General features: G+C 53.3%; 5 protein-coding genes across 5 annotated transcripts; 2 read left to right on the top strand and 3 right to left on the bottom strand.

Moving 5' to 3' along the window:
• Positions 1–7,551: 7,551 nt before the first annotated feature.
• PC9H_008018 (uncharacterized protein) lies at positions 7,552–7,972 on the top strand (the record flags this gene model as incomplete). The annotated part of the gene is made up of 3 exons (XM_036777538.1): positions 7,552–7,681; positions 7,732–7,814; positions 7,871–7,972. The coding sequence occupies 3 exons, from the start codon at positions 7,552–7,554 to the stop codon at positions 7,970–7,972; spliced, it is 315 nt and encodes a 104-aa protein (XP_036631158.1).
• Positions 7,973–9,080: 1,108 nt separating this feature from the next.
• Positions 9,081–9,940, bottom strand: PC9H_008017 (uncharacterized protein; the record flags this gene model as incomplete). Its single annotated transcript, XM_036777537.1, has 2 exons — positions 9,081–9,481; positions 9,535–9,940. The coding sequence occupies 2 exons, from the start codon at positions 9,938–9,940 to the stop codon at positions 9,081–9,083; spliced, it is 807 nt and encodes a 268-aa protein (XP_036631157.1).
• Positions 9,941–10,900: 960 nt separating this feature from the next.
• Positions 10,901–11,743, top strand: PC9H_008016 (uncharacterized protein; the record flags this gene model as incomplete). The annotated part of the gene is made up of 1 exon (XM_036777536.1): positions 10,901–11,743. The coding sequence occupies one exon, from the start codon at positions 10,901–10,903 to the stop codon at positions 11,741–11,743; it is 843 nt and encodes a 280-aa protein (XP_036631156.1).
• Positions 11,744–11,816: 73 nt separating this feature from the next.
• Positions 11,817–14,702, bottom strand: PC9H_008015 (uncharacterized protein; the record flags this gene model as incomplete). The annotated part of the gene is made up of 14 exons (XM_036777535.1): positions 11,817–12,228; positions 12,282–12,431; positions 12,482–12,572; positions 12,628–12,730; positions 12,787–12,948; positions 13,011–13,120; positions 13,180–13,198; positions 13,248–13,383; positions 13,432–13,465; positions 13,516–13,619; positions 13,682–13,770; positions 13,826–14,239; positions 14,294–14,514; positions 14,564–14,702. 14 exons carry the CDS (start codon positions 14,700–14,702, stop codon positions 11,817–11,819), a joined length of 2,184 nt encoding a protein of 727 aa, XP_036631155.1.
• Positions 14,703–15,543: 841 nt separating this feature from the next.
• On the bottom strand, positions 15,544–17,217 carry PC9H_008014 (uncharacterized protein; the record flags this gene model as incomplete). The annotated part of the gene is made up of 8 exons (XM_036777534.1): positions 15,544–15,741; positions 15,797–15,875; positions 15,930–16,066; positions 16,125–16,496; positions 16,557–16,666; positions 16,722–16,789; positions 16,848–16,880; positions 16,937–17,217. The coding sequence occupies 8 exons, from the start codon at positions 17,215–17,217 to the stop codon at positions 15,544–15,546; spliced, it is 1,278 nt and encodes a 425-aa protein (XP_036631154.1).
• Positions 17,218–17,264: the final 47 nt, after the last annotated feature.

Here is a 17,264-nt window from a genome sequence, read left to right as displayed (position 1 = left end):
GTGTATTAAAAGTCATAGACTTGGGCTTGAGGGCCGATGCTAGGAGCACGGCATGTACGAGACCGTTGAAGACTGGGGCATACTCAACACTTGGGCCACATGTATTTGGGTCATGTTCAGAATTCCAAATTGCAACTATCTGAACTTTGGTGCTTCATACCTTGTTTTGTGGCATCTTGCACTGCATAAGGGATGTTGGTAACTATTGTAGGCCATCCCCACACTAATTACTCTCTCTCAAGCTGTTCTAAGTGCTGCATTGCAAATTGGGCCTCATCGCCCAACCTACGGTTGGTGTAAGGGCAACCTCAAGATGGCCGACAGCGCGGGCCTAGCAGAGGGAGAATGTAAGGGGACACTCCTATTTTCTCTCCTTTCCTTCATTCCATGGACTCTTACCTACGTTCCCTTCATTCCCCTTCGTTCCTTTTTGCTCCCTTTCCTTTCCACTTCCTTTCCACCCACTCCTTTCGCATCCGAGCCACGTCCGGTGACTCCGGAGTCTTCCCGCACTCCGGACTCGCTCGGACTCGTCTATACTCTTCGGGGCTCGTCCGGGTTACCTCTACCCTCTTTCCCCACTTCGTTACCCTTCGCCCTTACTTCCCCAAGTCGCTGGCACGACTCCTGTGCACTTACCCTCCACTTCATTATCACATGTTTCCTTGTACCTTGTGATATTCATTCGGATTTGTGGCTGGTGTACTGTACAGTTATCCTGCATTCCTCTCACGCTACTACAGTATATACTTCGCTTCCTAGCATGGAGAACCCTTATCCTGTTCTCTTTGGATTCTCCCTCTGCTAGGTGAGCAGCTCTCTCATGTATTGCAGTTAGTCTTATTCATCTCTTTGGATTCTCCCTCTGCTAGGCTTGCACTGTGCGGCTATCTTGAGGTTGCCCTTACAGTTGCGGCGACCCGACGCGAAGATTCCTGCCTGCTGCGCCACAAATTCACCAACCCCGAAACTCCGGACTGCTGCGAGAAGATGTCGAAGTACAACTGCACAGAGCCCGGAGCCTTCCGACTGCGCCAACGCTCCCAGGACTGGTCCAGTGCTGTAGGAGTCATCCAGAGCGGTGCAGGGGTCGTCGGACTCGTCAGACTCGTCCGGAGCGAGTGTACTGCGTCCGGATGACGATCATGGAAGTCCTTGACCTTCTGGGCAGCATGCTGGAGGTTGCTCGCGGGCTCCCAGGAGTCATGCTCGATGCCATAGCCTCGCCAGCGTACCAGATACTTCAGGACCCGACCAAACCGTCTGCTATTCCGGACCTCTTCTACCTCATGCTCTTCTTCTCCATCAACAAGCTGTGGAGGGGGTGGAGCAACAGGGTGTCTACCTGGAATGGGGTCCGGGACGAAGGGAAAGAGTTTGACCACGGGGAAGACAGGGTGGAGGCGGGATAAGCCCGGAGGGAGCTGGAGTCGGTACACTGCCTTGCCAACCTTCCGGACAACCTTGTAAGGACCGAGTCGTGCGTGTCCGAGTTTCCGGGAGGGTCGGGCAAGGTTGATGTCCGACGAGTCCAGCCAAACCTTGTCACCCGGTTGGTACTCTGGAGCAGGGGTCCGACGCTGATCGTAGTAGCGCTTCATGTCATCCTGAGCCTTGACCAATGCAGACTGAGCTTCGTCGACTGCGGACTTCATCCGGTGTACAAACTTGTTTGCGGACTCCATCCGAGACGGTGGCTGATGAGGTTCGAACCCAAGGCGAGGATGTCGGCCAGTATCTAGGAGGAAAGGTGACTGCTGAGTGGACGCATGGACCCGGTTGTTGTACGCAAACTCCGCCATAGGTAGGAGGCGAGCCCAGTCGTCCTGGCGCTCTCCAACGAAGATCCGGAGATAGGACTCGAGTTCCTGGTTAGTCCGTTCCGTTTGTCCGTCGGACTGAGGGTGGTACGCAGTGGAGGCAGCCAGCTTGATTCCGAGCATCCGGTAGACTTCTCGGGTGAACTCTGCGACGAATTGTGGACCCCGGTCGGACACAACGGACCGAGGGAGTCCGTGCAGCTTCCAGACGTTCTGCAGGTACAAGTTTGCGGATCCGAGGGCAGACACTGTGGTGTGAGTCGGAATGAAGTGGGTGCGTTTGCTTACGGAGTCGACCACGTTCATGACAGCATCAAACCCATCGGACTCCGGAAGCTCGACGATGAAGTCAACACTCAGGCGATCCCAGCGTTCATCCGGAATGGGGAGCGGATGGAGTTCACCCATGGGCGGATGCCTTTGGGCCTTCGTCCGGAGACAGAGGTCGCAATGGCGGGTGTAGGATCCGACGTACCGGGACATGTTGGGCCACCAGTAGCTGCGTGAAACGAGCTCTAGGGTCTTCCATCTGCCAGCGTGTCCTGCGACCTTAGTGTCATGGTGCTGGGCTACAATGGTCCGACGCAAGTCCGGTGAGTCCAGAACGTAGATCTTACCCCAGAACATCAGGAGTCCGTCCGATTGAGACCATTCCGCGCTCCGGACTGTCTTGCGACTGCCCTGGGTCTTCTTCAGCTCCTCTGCCGCCTTTGCCACTGCGTCTTCAAACTTCGCATCTCGCACTCCAGTCCGGATAGCCGTGAGGATATCCTTCTCCTCCCCTTCAAGAGTGACACCCGTGGCACGGACAGCAAAGTAGGAAGGCTTGAGCATCACTACATCCTTGTTGTCATCCTTACCATCCGAATGATCTGAGCGTCGCGAGAGAGCGTCCGGTTTACCCATAGTCCGACCCGGACGATGCTGGAGAGTGAAGTCGAAGCGGGAGAGGTATAGCGACCAGCGGGCTTGACGGCGGTTGAGCTTCTGGGCCTTGATGAAGTACTCCAGGTTCTTGTGGTCCGTCCAGATCTCGAACGGAGTCTCTGCGCCTTCAAGGTAGTGCCGCCATTCTTCAAGCGCCCGGATGATTGAAAGCATCTCCTTGTCATGTATTTCGTAGTTCCGCTCCGCAGCCTGTAGACTTTTAGAGTAGAATGCGACAGGATGCCATTTACCATCATCCGGATCCAGTTGCGACAAGACTGCACCCATAGCGTAGTCCGACGAGTCCGCTTCAACCCGGTATGGCTGATCCTCCTTTGGAAAGACAAGAACAGGTTCCGAAGTGATCAGCTCTTTGATCCGAAGAAATGCGGATTGAGCGGAGTCGTTCCACTGCCATTCCTTCGCGCAAGTGAGGTCAAAGAGAGGCCGGGCGATATGCGAGTAGTCCTTGATGAAGCGGCGGTAGAAGTTGATGAACCCAAGGAAGGATTGGAGTTCAGTCCGAGTCTGAGGGGTCGGCCAGTCCGCAACTCCGGAGACCTTCACGGGGTCCATCTCGATCTTACCCTCGGAGATGACGACTCCGAGATACTCCACCTTGGTCTGCTCGAAATCACACTTGTCCGCTCGGAGGAAGAGCTTGTTCCGCTGGAGGATCTCTAGGACACGCCTGAGGACCCGGCGATGCTCTTCGCGCGTCTTGGTGTAGATCAGAATGTCATCCAGATAGATGATGACCACACCTTCCGTAATGAGCTCCCGGAAGAGGTCGTTCATCATGGTCTGGAAGGTGGATGGGCTATTCGTCAGTCCGAAGAACATTACCAACGGTTCGAAGAGTCCGCGCGTAGTCCGAAATGCGGCCTTCCACTCGTCACCCTCCTTGATCCGGACATTGTTGAAACCCCACCGGACGTCAAGCTTGGAGAAGTAGCGAGCGTTCCGGAGTTTATCCACCAAGTCCGAGATGAGCGGAAGTGGGTACCGATTCTTGACCGTCATGTTGTTGAGCTTCCGGTAGTCCTGGACCAAGCGGAGCGATCCGTCCTTCTTCTTAACAAAGAACACTGGGGCAGCCATGGGCGACTTGCTGGGGTGGATCCGGTCAGTCCGGAGATTTTCTTCCAGGAATTCATCCAGCTGTTTCTGCTCCGCCGGGGACAGCGGGTAGCACTTGGTAGAGGTCGGTTCCGCTCCATCCAGTAGCTCAATGGCATGGTCCCACGGACGCGGCATGGGCAGTTCATCAAAGGACTCCTTTGCGAAGACGTCCTCGAATTCCTGGAGGAAGTCCGGGACTGCGCTGTTCCGAGGATCGTGGGGTTTGTTGCGCTGGAAAGCCAATGCAAGGCGCTGCGAGACTGTCTCCGAAGCCCGGATATGTTCTTCTTGAAGACTCCGAAGGTACTCCGGAGTCGGAGGAGGAATAGCCACGAAGATACGGTCACCCCTCTCAAGTCCGGAGTCGTCCGGAGTTGTAGCATTGTCATCCTCATCATCATCCTCGCAGTCCTGAAGCTCTGGGAGATCGTCCGAGTGCAGTTCCTCGACCCTTGGCATCGGACCCGTACGACACTCCCGGAGTCGCACAGACTCCTTGCGTCGGGTCAGCTTGTCATAGCGGAACTCCTTCCGACAGGTGTCGCATCCAGACGGACAGCGGCTCATGGTCACCTCCTTTGTCTGCCAGTCAATCTCGGGGTTGTGCTTCCGAAGCCAGGTGTATCCGAGGATGATGTCCTGCCGTCCGATGTTAGTGACTGCGAAAAGCATCCGTTCCGTGTGATCCTTGAACCGGAGTACAAGGTCCACAACTTCGGAGATAGATCTGTTCTCATTTGGTGATCCGTCAACGTTGAAGACCGGAATCGGAGCGGACAGCTTGCGTCGGGTGAAACCATGGGCATCAGCAAAGCGCGGATGCATGAAGACTCCGGTGGCTCCGCAGTCCACCAGGGCCTGCAGGGTGCATCTGTGTTGTGTATCCGTGCTCTGCACTTCAACGGGTATATCTAGCGAAAGCTTGCCGGGCAGCGCAGAGATCTTATAGCTACTGGGTAGCCGCCGTTCCCACTGCAGGCGAAACCTTCGGAGTGTGCGGATTGTAACCGGAGTTGCTTGCTTAACGTCGGACGAATCATCGGAGTGATTGGAATCGTCTATTTTGTCTACACTAAGACAAGCAAATCGGTTATTTACCAACGAGGTCGCACTGATCACTCGTTGGTCCGGACAAAATCCGCCGTGTCCGATTCCTCAACCGGGGCTGTTCCCTCATCGTCTATTCCTTCCAAAGTCCCCGTACTTTCTACAACATCGGCCGCAGTCAAGAGATCTTCAATGGCGGACATCCGCTCCTCGGTGGTCATGAACCGGATGTCGTACCGGAGTGGGCACTCGCGAGACATGTGACCGGGCTTGCCGCATCGGTAGCAGAGCTGTGAGGTGGCAGGTCGGGAGCGGGTGTGGTCGACATCCATTGGGACACCGGGTGAGAGAGCCTTTGGAGGAGGCGGAGGTTGGAAACGGGGTTGCAAAGGTGGGAGCTGAGTCCGAGGCGTGGGGAGCACACCCGCAGGAGTCCGAGCGACTCCAGAGCTGGCTGCTGGTTGGACGAGGGATCCGGAGTGTCCGGAGTTTCCGGAGTGCACGCCAAAGTGGAAGGATTGGTTAGCAGCACGGTTGTCAGCAACCCGCTGTGCTGCCTTGTACCATTCCTCGAAGTCATCCTCGTCCGGACAGTCTGCGGACTCGGCAACGTGGCTCTGGATGATGGAGTCCAATCCACGACGGAACTTCATCGTGATGTTGGAGCCCTCGGTGTATCCGGACTGGTCTACAAGGTCCCGGAACTCGTCGAGGTACTCCTGGAAGGTCCGACGTTGTTATGGTCCGGTCTGTTCCGAACACTATCTTTTTCGATATCTTATCTAAACGCGCAGGACGCGCCTATTACTAATTCACATTACGGTACCTTAGTAAGATCCTCACGCATAACACATGTCTGCAGTACATTACCAAGCACCCTCATGGAATCGGTGCGCGTTCCATGGAAAGACGGTTGCAGTAGGCATGTAGTAGTACATGAGGGTTACGCATGTATTTTAGTATTTAAGTACCAATAACAGGCCCTAGAACGCTAGCTCGTTCTCTTGGGATTTCCACTAGTAATAGTGAGAACTAAGTCAACTAAGCTACTTCGTCTATTCCTTTGTTTTAGTATTCTTGTAGGAGCCACGTTAGTCTTTGACTAGTGTCGCCCTAACAGACGTCCTTGGTGGTACTGGGTGGACTCCAGTTTTAGCATGGCGGCTTCGCGTTCCCGATCCGGAAGGAAGCAAGTCCGGAACTCGGTTGCGAAGGCGGCCCAGGACGCAAAGTATGGATCCTTCGGACTCCGGAGCACCATGTCCGCGTACTCCTTAGCTCGATCCTTCTGGAAGAAGGAGAGACACCAGAGGATTTTGGCCTGCTCGGTCGGGAAGTGGTCCGGACAGAGCTGGAAGTAGATGGAGCACGCGTTGTAGAATGCGCGACCATCCTTGCGGTTTCCGTCGAAGATCGGGGGAGGGGCGGGCTTCAAGCGGGAACGTGGGGTGTTTTCGGATCGACTCGGGGCGTGCTGGGAGGCTTCGGTGCCCCTCAGCTCGGAGTCCGGAGTCGTTTTTGGAGTAGTCGGACGGGGTGTTAAGAGGAGTCCTTCGATTCAGGCAAGTGTATCCTGGATGGAGCTGATTTGGGTTTGGTGTTTGTACGTCTGAGCCCACAAGGTCTGCAAAGTCTCGGAGTCCAGTCCTGAAGCGACTGGCTCGGATGGCGGGATCTGGCTGGAAGCGCCCAGCATTTCGGAGTCGTCAGGGGAGCGAGGGATGGAGTTCCTTGGGTCCTCAGAGGTGGGTGGGAGTAGCAGGAGAGCGTCCGGAATGTCCGCAAAACCGGAGAGACGTCGAGAACGAGTCTGGAGTGGCGCAGGACGTTTTCCGTAGGGCTCTGGTGCCAGGATGGGAGATCCTGTTCTGCTGTAAGGGCAACCTCAAGATGGCCGACAGCGCGGGCCTAGCAGAGGGAGAATCCAAAGATATGAATAGGACTAACTACAATACATGAGAGAGCTGCTCACCTAGCAGAGGGAGAATCCAAAGAGAACAGGATAAGGATTCTCCATGCTAGGAAGTGAAGTATATACTGTAGTAGCGTGAGAGGAATGCAGGATAACTGTACAGTACACCAGCCACAGGTCCAAACAGATATCACAAGGTACGAGGAGACATGTGATAATGAAGTGGAGGGTAAATGCACAGGAGTCGTGCCAGCGACTTGGGGAAGTAAGGGCAAAGGGTAACGAAGTGGGGAAAGAGGGTAGAGGTAACCCGGACGAGCCCCGAAGAGTATAGACGAGTCCGAGCGAGTCCGAGGTGTCCGAAGCGAGTCCGAGCGAGTCCGGAGTGCGGGAAGACTCCGGAGTCACCGGACGTGGCTCGGATGCGAAAGGAGTGGGCGGAAAGGAAGTGGAAAGGAAAGGAAGCGAAAAGGAACAAAGGGGAACAAAGGAAATGTAGGTAAGAGTCCATGGGATGAAGGAAAGGAGAGAAAATAGGAGTGTCCCCTTACACTCCCCCCTCCTCATCGACCCCAGATTCCAATTCTCTCCCCCCAACCATCTCGACTTCATGGGCTGGGGCACATTTTAAGCCAAAGCGGCACTTTTGGGCAGCCTGAACTCCTACTGCCTTCAGGCCCCACCGGCACCAGCCCTATCGTGGACGATGACGACAATAACGACATGGCTATTGATAATGCTAATGTTGACGCCAAGCTTCGCCAGGAGTTGGACTCTATATCAATGCCCGATTGTCAATTGATCCTCCAGGGCCTAGGGCTTACACCACCGAAAGCGATGAAGAAACCTGCATGTGAGTCGTATCTCTGCGTGCGATTCATTCTGATCTGATGTATTAATCAGTCATCGAGTACATTGTGAAACTCGCAGCGGGTCAAGATGCCGAAACAAGCAGCCGGCTCATTGCTGATATCAGTTGCAAAGCTGTACGTTCAGTCAGCTCTGCCGTGTTCACTGTTACTTATCAGCTTACTCCATTCAGATGTCCAAATCCAAAGCAACTGTACCTCGTCCCAAACCCCGTCGTATCATGCCTCCCGTCACTCAGATACCTCCTGTGTTCTCCCCCCCTCCTGCTACCTAGCTCCTTTCCTACGCGCTGCCGTTTCTATATTCCTATCACTACTCTGTCCGCTATGGCTTTCCTGTATGATCAATATGCCCCTTTCAATCTAGATATGTTAGTTACATTTTCCGGACTATTTGATGACCATCGGCTACTTTTTGTGTTGTTATGGTCATAGTATGGTTTAAATATATGCTTTACTTTCACCAAATTATCACTCAAGCAACACACTAAATACGAACCAGGTAGTAGATTAGTGTGAACATGAAGACCCTTTCAACACCATGCGCGACCTCAGTCAATATTCGGTGAACTGAATGTCCGCATTTGGTCTCAATTGAGTGAACCAAACGTCTGTCTTTGGTACTTCTGGTCCAGGCCTAGCGGTGTATTGGTGTCACTGTGTGTTAGTCAAGCTAGCGCGAAACTTTGAACCTGACCACCTAAACTACACCTCAGTGAACCAATGAAACACTTTGCTTGGTCTCGACTTGGTACGGGTCGCGTGCTTATTTGGTGCTGAAATGACAAATTGAACACCACCTGACGATTCAGTCTGTCGCGCTCAGGGTCAAAATGAACTGGTCTTCATCTGGTGACCATTTGGTGCGTAGATTATCTATTTTGGACAATTGGAGACTTTATTTTTTACTGAGCATGACCACTTACTTGTAGCGCCCTTGTCGCAAAAAGTCTGGCGATGTTAGGCGCTCACTCCAGCCAATCAGAAGAGAAAGAGCTTTTTTTCGAGCAAATAAAGACAAACATCCAGACAGCCAATAGCGGGCTGAGAAATCCCGGCCGAACCAATGAGATCGCTGTTCCTAGCTCCTCGTTGGACCCTGTCCCAAAGTTTCAGAGCACTTCATACTAACGAGCCTCCATTCCATTCCGGTCTCGTAATAGTCCAAAGCAGGATCAATGCAGTATTACGGATATATGGATATCGCTACGAATGATCCGTGTCGATGTAGCTTCTTAACAAATATTTAATCTCAACGACCTTTTCCTTCCAGTCGAAGCGGCAGGCGACAATAATTCCTGTAGACTTTTGACCACTACTCTCCGTGTGGTTTGCTCTCCCTTTCTCCGTCGCCTATATCCCGGTTGCGGCTGTAGGCAGGATCTACACAAATCGCATGCGTAAGTCTATCCGCGCGCCCTCAACCTCGGCAGATATTTCCTCCAATATGTCGGCAAACACCTCTTTGAATGTGGAAACCTCGTCACGATCATTGATGATATTGAAGTTGATGCGCTTCAAGCCCCCGAGCCCGTGGAGTCGCTGTAAGGCGCAATATAGTGGTTCATAATCACTACGCTTGCACGTCAGTGGCTCCTCGTATGGACCGTCAATCAAAATAGTAATCTGCTGAAGACGACCGGGATGCGGAAGTTTGTCGAGGCACTGCTGTATCCACGTCATGGTGTCGAGGTATTCGACGACTTCTGCGTCAATCATATTGATCGTTAATTCAGAAGGACATATGGTCGTGCCGAGATTAGGGAGCGGAATATCTGGGAGAACTAAAAGGTGGGGTGAAACAACGACTAAAGATGGGGGTGGGTCGAAGACAAACCATTCAGGATGAGATGAGAAACACTTGCTGGGATCCACTCTGGAATAAACCAAGGGTCGTCGCCATGATTCGCCATCTTGAGGGATTCCAATTTTGGACATTCAATGAAATCGATGGTAGGGAGGGATTTCATGTTCTGCGAGAGCGTGAGGTGTCGGAGAGCGTCAAGGCAGACCACGGGAGTGGAAGGCCTGGATTCTGAGTGTACTTGCCGAGGGTTCCCCCGCCCACAGCGTACGCCAATTATTTCTGGCGTCAACTCCCGAAGAGTGCGCTGACATGCAACAAGGATGGGGAGCAGATCTGAGGCATCCGGGTTAGATACGGTCCAGTTGATCAATTCAAGTCGCTTGAGGTGTGAGGTAGAAAGCAAGGACACGATCCCCAGGAAGGATACCACATGCATAAGCGGTGCGTGCGACGCACGGGTTGAATTACCGCCAAGACGCAACGAACAGAGATTTTTGAATAGATTAATAAATTCCAGATGTCGGCTTGTGAAGAGGGGGAATTTGGTGGGCAAACATAGCTTAAGGTTGCGAACATATTTGCAGAGATGGGGGACGGTGAAAAGGGACGCTCTTATCGATACTGTAGTCGCTCCTTCGCTGTCGAAATTGCCCTCGCTCGTCACTCTGGGCCTTCAAGTGCGATACCCAGCTGTTCCCAGCACGCTGCAAGCATTGTGTCGAGCTTTGCCGCCGCACCTTGAGGCCCTGCATGTCCTGTGGTATTCGGACTTGGCCCCCAGGGCATCCCGCTCATTCATCCACTGGTACGCACAGTCGCTCTCGCTCTCAGAGTCATTATTGAGTGGGCACACGTGTAGGTCGAGGGGCTGAGTGTCCGAGCTCGGTGGCGTGCGCACGGTGGCTCTTGATGGGTATCTCTGGGATGTAGACGCTGGGGTGGGCGCTAAGCGAAGTGCGAGGCAGTGGTCGGATGTCAGAATCGAAAGTTGTCATGAAGGCAGTTTGCGGGACCCGGACGACTACTGGGTGTTTAGGTATGCAGGGGAGCCATCTGATAAATACGCCCACATCGACCCTTTTTGACCCCGGGCAGAGGAACACGGTTTGGGGTTGGCACAAGGTTGGCATTGTGACCAGGAGACCAACAGTTTCGATAGTATAAACGGGCGCTGAATCCGCTCGGTATCGGCCTTGGGTTTGACTCCAATGACAATGATGGGGCCACTTCCTGATATCAGGCAATAGCCTCCGCGAGTGCTGATTTGACCCCGCTTTGGCGCCAGGGGAATGCGAATCGCTTGGAGCGATGTCTAGTCCATTTGCAGCCTGGATGCATGGCTCTGATGTTCATATATAGGTCGCCATGGGCATGCAGCGGCAGCATGCCTCCCTTGATGCTGCGCGGCTACGAGTTCAACGCTTCGGATGCGGACATTGTCCTCGTCTCAAACGACACAGAGCCTTTCGAGTTCCGGGTTCACAAATGCGTGCTCGCAGTGGCCTCGCCCTTCTTCCGCACCATGTTCTCCCTTTCGCAGCCCAACAACCCAGGCAAGCCAGGCAGCGCCGGCGCAAGTCTGCCACACATCCCCGTCTCGGAGCCAAAGCGCACCATCGAAGGCCTGCTCCAATTCGTCTACCCCATCCCCGATCCCGCGATCAGCACTTTGGAAGAGGTGACGACGATGCTGGGCGCCGCGCTCAAATATGAATTTGAATGCCCCGTCGCATCGCTGCGCAAGCTCCTGGTATCCCCGCACTTCCTCCAATCGCAGCCCGTGCGCGTCTTCGCCATTGCATGCCGCTTCGATCTGGACGCTGAGGCAAAGACCGCGTCGCAGTATACGCTGCGCGTGAACGTCCTGGACTGCCCCCTATCCGACGACCTCAAGCATATCTCAGCCTACTCGTACCACCAGCTCCTGGACCTCCACCGCCGCCGCTCGCGCGCTGCACGGGAGCTGATCGTGTACTTCCCTGAGTCCGTCAAGTGCGCGCTGTGCACCGGGGGGGTCCACGCGATGTTCCGGTCCCCGAGATGGTGGAAGGAGTTCGAGAGCCGGGCGAAGGAGCGCCTCGCGATCGCGCCTACGACCGACGGCATTTTCGAGATGGAGTTCCTGGCGGAATGCGCGAACGCGGCGGAGTGCCAGCGGTGCTTTGAAAGTTTGTGTTCGGCGTGGCCGTTCCTCCAGGAAATGAAAGCACGGATCGATGCCCTTCCGGCGACTATATAAGGGGGTTCAAATGCTTATAATTAAATGTTACGCCAGCTTCAGGTAGATAATTGCTTTGCGCGGGGGTCATGCATCACGCCGCAAAGCCACCCGTCTCGAGAGAGTCGGGTAACGCATTGGGCGCAGGACCACACCCGGCCGCTGCAGCCGCACTCGCATCCGAATCGACCTCAATCTCAATCTCTCCTCCCCCCACAACATCGTCAAAGTTAATCCAGCACAAACTCTCGCTCGCCTTCCCATTGATAAGCACCCTTTTCACGAATATCCGACTGCCTGCTGGAGGCGTCCCCGTTAACGTAGTTTTGTCGAAGTTCCGGACAATAAAATGGGTCTTTGTGTTGAAGACGTTGTTGGACAAGGTGAATGAGGAGAGGAAGGGCGAGCCGATGAGGAGTTGCCTCGAGGACGGAACAGGATAGAGGCCGAGTAAGTGGAATGTTAGCAAGGCGGCCATCGCACCGGAATCATCGTTTCCAGGAATTCTGCGCTGGAATGAGTGACGGTCGTCAGAGTAGAGGCAGGATGAAGAGCGCACCCGCCAATTCCGGTATTGAAGTTCTTGTATACTATCTGCCTGACCCGAAGAGCACTTAGATCTGGTCGGTTTGCATAGTGATACACCCAAGGGATCTCGAATGAGGGCTCGTTTCCGGCCTGGAAATAACCTTTGTCGAAGTAATGATTACTAGCACTCGTTAGTTTTGGTGCTTTTAGTCGAGCGGAAGGGGACCTTACACGCGGTCTACGAACGTTGTCGGGCCTCCCATTAGCTTCACAAGCGTAGACATCGAGTGCGGGGCGAAGAAACTCATTTCCCAAGACGAAGCTAAGCACAAGGTGCATGAGGTGAGATACGCGGTTACCCAGACACATCGGCTTACACTCGTAGAAGCCAACATTATTGTCAGTACCCCTGGCGCACGAGTGGGGGGACGGATCGACGGGCGAGCAAGCGTCTGGAGGGCTGAAGGCGAACGACCCGTTCTAATCTCTAAATTAGCCCAACAAGGTCGATGCGCACAGATGAAGGGGTATCCAACCTGGAACCTCCTCTGTGCGAAACCCGTGAAGCCATCGTGTGTCAGAGACGCATCCCACATGTTGACAAAGTTCATCGAGCGGTTCGCGTAGGTCGCGATATCCGACGCCGGTTTCTGGAGGGCCAGGCCGGCCTGGCGCACTGCGAAGTCGCCTAACGCGTACTTTGGATTTATGTTTATCAGTGGGTTGAAATCACTTCGTGGTGGGCGTTGAACATGCGAACCTCGTATGCCCTTGAAGCCTCCCTGGTTGGTAGGCCGGTGGAGCCAGATGGATCTACCCAGGCGGTCGGTATAAACCCAAAGGTTTTCCACGCGGTATTCTGGCGACCAACTGCAAAACAACAACGCTGTCAGCATGCGTCTGCCAACTAGATGGTTGCTTTAGCTTACCCCTGTACCAATCAGAGGGCTCGAAAGGGATCAATCGTGCTTCACCGCGAAGGTGTCTGGCAACTTACGGTGTTCTCAGCAGTGTCTTTCAAGGCCTGATATAGATCATCGGTTGGTACGCCAAGAGACTCCGCATGGGCTGCATATTTCACAGCAAAGTCTCCAAGGATGGGCATACCATCGCTGCCTCCTTGGACGTATCCTCTGCGGTGGACTCAGTAAATGAAAGAATCAAAGCGAAGCAGTCCGTACGCTTTGGTATTTGCCCTGCACTCCGGTAAGAACCCTACCCATGAGTGAGATGGATGAACCATGGAACACTCATAGACTCGTTACCTGTATGGCGCCATCCATCGATGTAAGTATTCACTATTTCTGACCACTCTCTCGGCGAAGTCAGCGAAAGCAACGGGTGTACAGTACGGAATGTGTCCCAGGAGCTATCCGCAGCTCAGATTAGCATTGACGACACAAATATAGTTGAGGCTGAAGCTGAACACACCAGAACAGTGCATCATAAAAGGGGAAAGGAGAGTCCCAATAGGGGTTCTCACCAGTGACATTGGCCGGCACCAAGGAGGCGCGATAGAGCTGTTGAGTGTTATCAGTATCATGACGCGGGAATGTGTACCGCAATTGCGCATACCGATGAATATAGCAGCTCAGTGACTGTCGCATCCTCGACCTGGGTGTCAATCTGCACTCGGGACAAGACATCCTCCCATTGATTTCTAGAGCTCGTCTGAACGGCGTCCCAATCCCAGGTAGGTACTTCCGCGTCTGCGTTGGCGCAAGCCTGCTCGGCGTTGATGAAGGATATTCCAAATCGTGCAAGAATGGTAGAGCTATTGAACGAGACCAGACCCCCTGCCTGCACCCTATTTACTGATGACGTGAAGGGGAACGAGAGGGAGGTAGAATTGACAGAGACAGCGATGTTGGCGGGCGTAGATGTAGAAGTTGATTGGAAGGTCCCAAAGGACGTGAATGGAGCGGAGGCGCCAGCCGAGGTCCTGAAGTTATAACAAGCGAACGCCGTGTAATTGTCGGTTCCATAGCTCTGACAGCAGATTCAGCTCGTTGCATTTTGATCATCCTCACGAGAAACACGAACCTGAAGAAATGTTCCGCCTAACTTGATCGTTTGGGCGGACGGCGATATGGAAATACTACCGCCCTCGAACGACCGTTGCAAGTCATTCGTTAAATCGACCACAACATGATTTACTTGTGCAAGGGGATAGGTAAAGCGGATCAAGCCTGCTCGCCGAGTAGCGGTTGTCTCGATTTTGATCCCGTTTACAAATTGGGTCGCGAAGTATCCCGGACTGGCCACTGAACGGCACGATCAGCGAGGGTCGTGCAAGATGAGTGTATTGCTCACCATCCACGTTCGCCGCGCGTAGTGCTTTGCGAGCATCAAGTCCTACAGGACATGACGAAAAGGCACAATTGGCCAACGGAAATAAAGGGAAAATCCCATATCCACCGTTCGTGTTACCGCCAGTACCCTCGTCATGCATCAAGGATATACCTTGGAGTTAATGTCAGTGGTCAGTCTTCCAGTGATAAGTAGGCTACGGAGGAGACCTGTGATAGATGAGTTATCATGGATATATCCAGCTTGCCTAGGAGCGGTATCGACGTCAATTCCCACCTATGTTCAGATTCTACGTTGAGCTGTGGAGTCCAACTTGGCCAAAATTCAAGACTAACCTTTGCCATCCCATGGGGTACAGCCGCGCCAGGAAACGCGTTGCCACCGCTCCCGCCATTACGACCAGAGGCCGTTCCGATAAAAAGGTTGGCTAAACTAGTCAGATTTCCATGTGCAGCGCAGGCCAGAGGCGCAATCAGCGAAATAAGCAACAGTACTCTGGAAAGGCGCTGAAGGGGTTGCATCTCGCTACGCGACTCCCCTAAGACCAGCTGTCCTCATTATATATTTCAAACCAACAGTTGTGGAGTAATTCTTCTCCCACAGACAGAACTGAGAAGCTGGGGTGGCATATGGCCAGCCACACGTGTGTCGCAAATCGCGGTCCATCGTCTGTATTCATAAGGTCGCCATCATAAGAAGCGCCAACAAGCACACAATGTCCCTGAAAAAGAGGACATAGATGACCGCCGCTATTTCGTTCGTCCACGATGGTTGAAAGTGTTGAAGCTGAGCGCTGAGCTCCGGCACATTCGGCGCGATCCGAGTAGAGGGCCGCCTAGCGGAGGCCCCTGAAAGTGTTCAGGAGATCTAGGGGCGGTCTACAAAGTGCTCGCCACTCGCCACTCCAAGCAAATGCTCTCTGCACATGGTGGACAGTTGATATTTTTGGCACCGACTACAAATTCGTTACCGTCATAGCCCCATCAAGCATAGCGAAGGTACAAAGCCTCAAGTCCATGCGAATCGGATAAAATCTCGCCATTCGCATCTAAATGCCAGCGGTAGCCGTTTGATTCGCTGGTAACATTCACCTCTGCCTGGACGGAAGAGGGGTCGTATCCTGGCTTCCAAGGCTCGTGATCGAAGTCACCAGGCTCGGTAAGTCGGATTATCCAGCGCGTCTAGAGAATAGTGAGCATGCGGTACACTGCCCGTCATACTCAAATCAAGACTTACAACTTGTGCGCTTGGAGAATTCAGGCCTCTTTCGAGCCTGCCGTTCCTGTCGACGCTCAAATAGTGGCTTGAGTCCATGCTATAGTAAATACAGTGACGTCCTTTCTTCCCTTGGGTAATTAATGAAACGTACCGAAGGAGAACTTCCGCAGATTCGTCATCAGGGAAGCTAAGTAGGACGAGTTCCAGCGGTAGGGTGAAGCTAGGCAAGTCTGGATTGTGGTCTGGTGCGGCGGAAGATAGCTTCACCTTGATCGAAGCGTCGTAGAGCTGAATATTTGTTGGTTAGAATTAGCAGACATGCAATATTGATCGGGCTCAGGCGCACCGGCGGGGAATCAGAGAGAGCTTCAGCACCAATGAATGCTGACGCGCTACGTAGGGACAGGCTGACGACAGACACGTTGACCGCAGAAGTGGACTGGAGCCTATCAGCAAGGGACTGCCAATTAGGATCCTCATTCATCCACGAGCCTCGGTTATTGTCTATGTCGTGGAGGTCGGACGCAACCTTATGGAAATTCTCGTCTTGAAGATCGCTCTGAAGGGGCTTCATGAGGCCCTTGGTTCTGAAACGCTCGATTATCTTGTCAGGATCATAGCCAACTTCTTCGTACGTCTGGTAGATGTCCACAATGCTGGGTAGCCATAGAGCCAAGTTCTGGATGTGGACGAGCACCTGCCCGACCTTGAGGCGAGACTCGAAGAGCTAAAATGCATTGAGTGTCAGAGAAGTCGTACTTTAGGTAAAATCACTTACTCTATCGATTGCATCTCGTAATTTAGATCTTTGGACGGCACCGTTGACGATGTCGAAGATTGCGCCAATAATTCCCAGTGCAAGGAGGATATCAGAAGTTACGGCCAATCCTAGAAAGACAAATAAGGTTACGCGAGTTGGGACCTCAAAAGACGTGGATCATACCTACGAAGAACCCAAAACCACCGGCTAGGGCACCAACAGCGCTGATAGCCAACCCGGCAATGGCCACACTATTGTTTTATGGCAAAGTTCAGTACCTGAGCACCGCAAGTACAGCTACCTACTTACGTCCCCATTGCCCCCATGATAACCTGATCGACTCTAAGGGAACGAGTAGATTAGAATGCGTCCACTTCGTAACAAAATAAGCAAACTACATTTGTGTCTTGTCGTAGTTGCCTTTAGTCTTGTTCCAATCATCGAGGGCTTGTCCGGTGGCGCGTTCCTGTACGACGCGGTCTAGTTGGTCCAAGTCGGTGCAGCCAAATGCACGAAGCACATTGTCGAGTTTGGCTTTACATGGGCCAAGGATCTGTTCGACCTCGGCGTGTTTAGCATCGAAGGTGAACTTGAAGTTCTGGCAATCGTTCGCAAGCTGATCAGCTCGATCGCGACGTTTCGGGTTGTCCGGGAAGAAAATGGACTGGTTGTTTCCCATGTCTTGTTAGACGGTGGCCTAAACGTGCGTAGAACCGATATTCTTAT

Source organism: Pleurotus ostreatus, assembly GCF_014466165.1.
Source record: "Pleurotus ostreatus strain PC9 chromosome Unknown scaffold_5, whole genome shotgun sequence".
Taxonomy (NCBI): Eukaryota; Fungi; Basidiomycota; class Agaricomycetes; order Agaricales; family Pleurotaceae; genus Pleurotus; species Pleurotus ostreatus.
The sequence above is the reverse complement of the archived record's forward strand: the minus strand, read 5'-3'. Positions and strand labels throughout refer to the sequence as shown.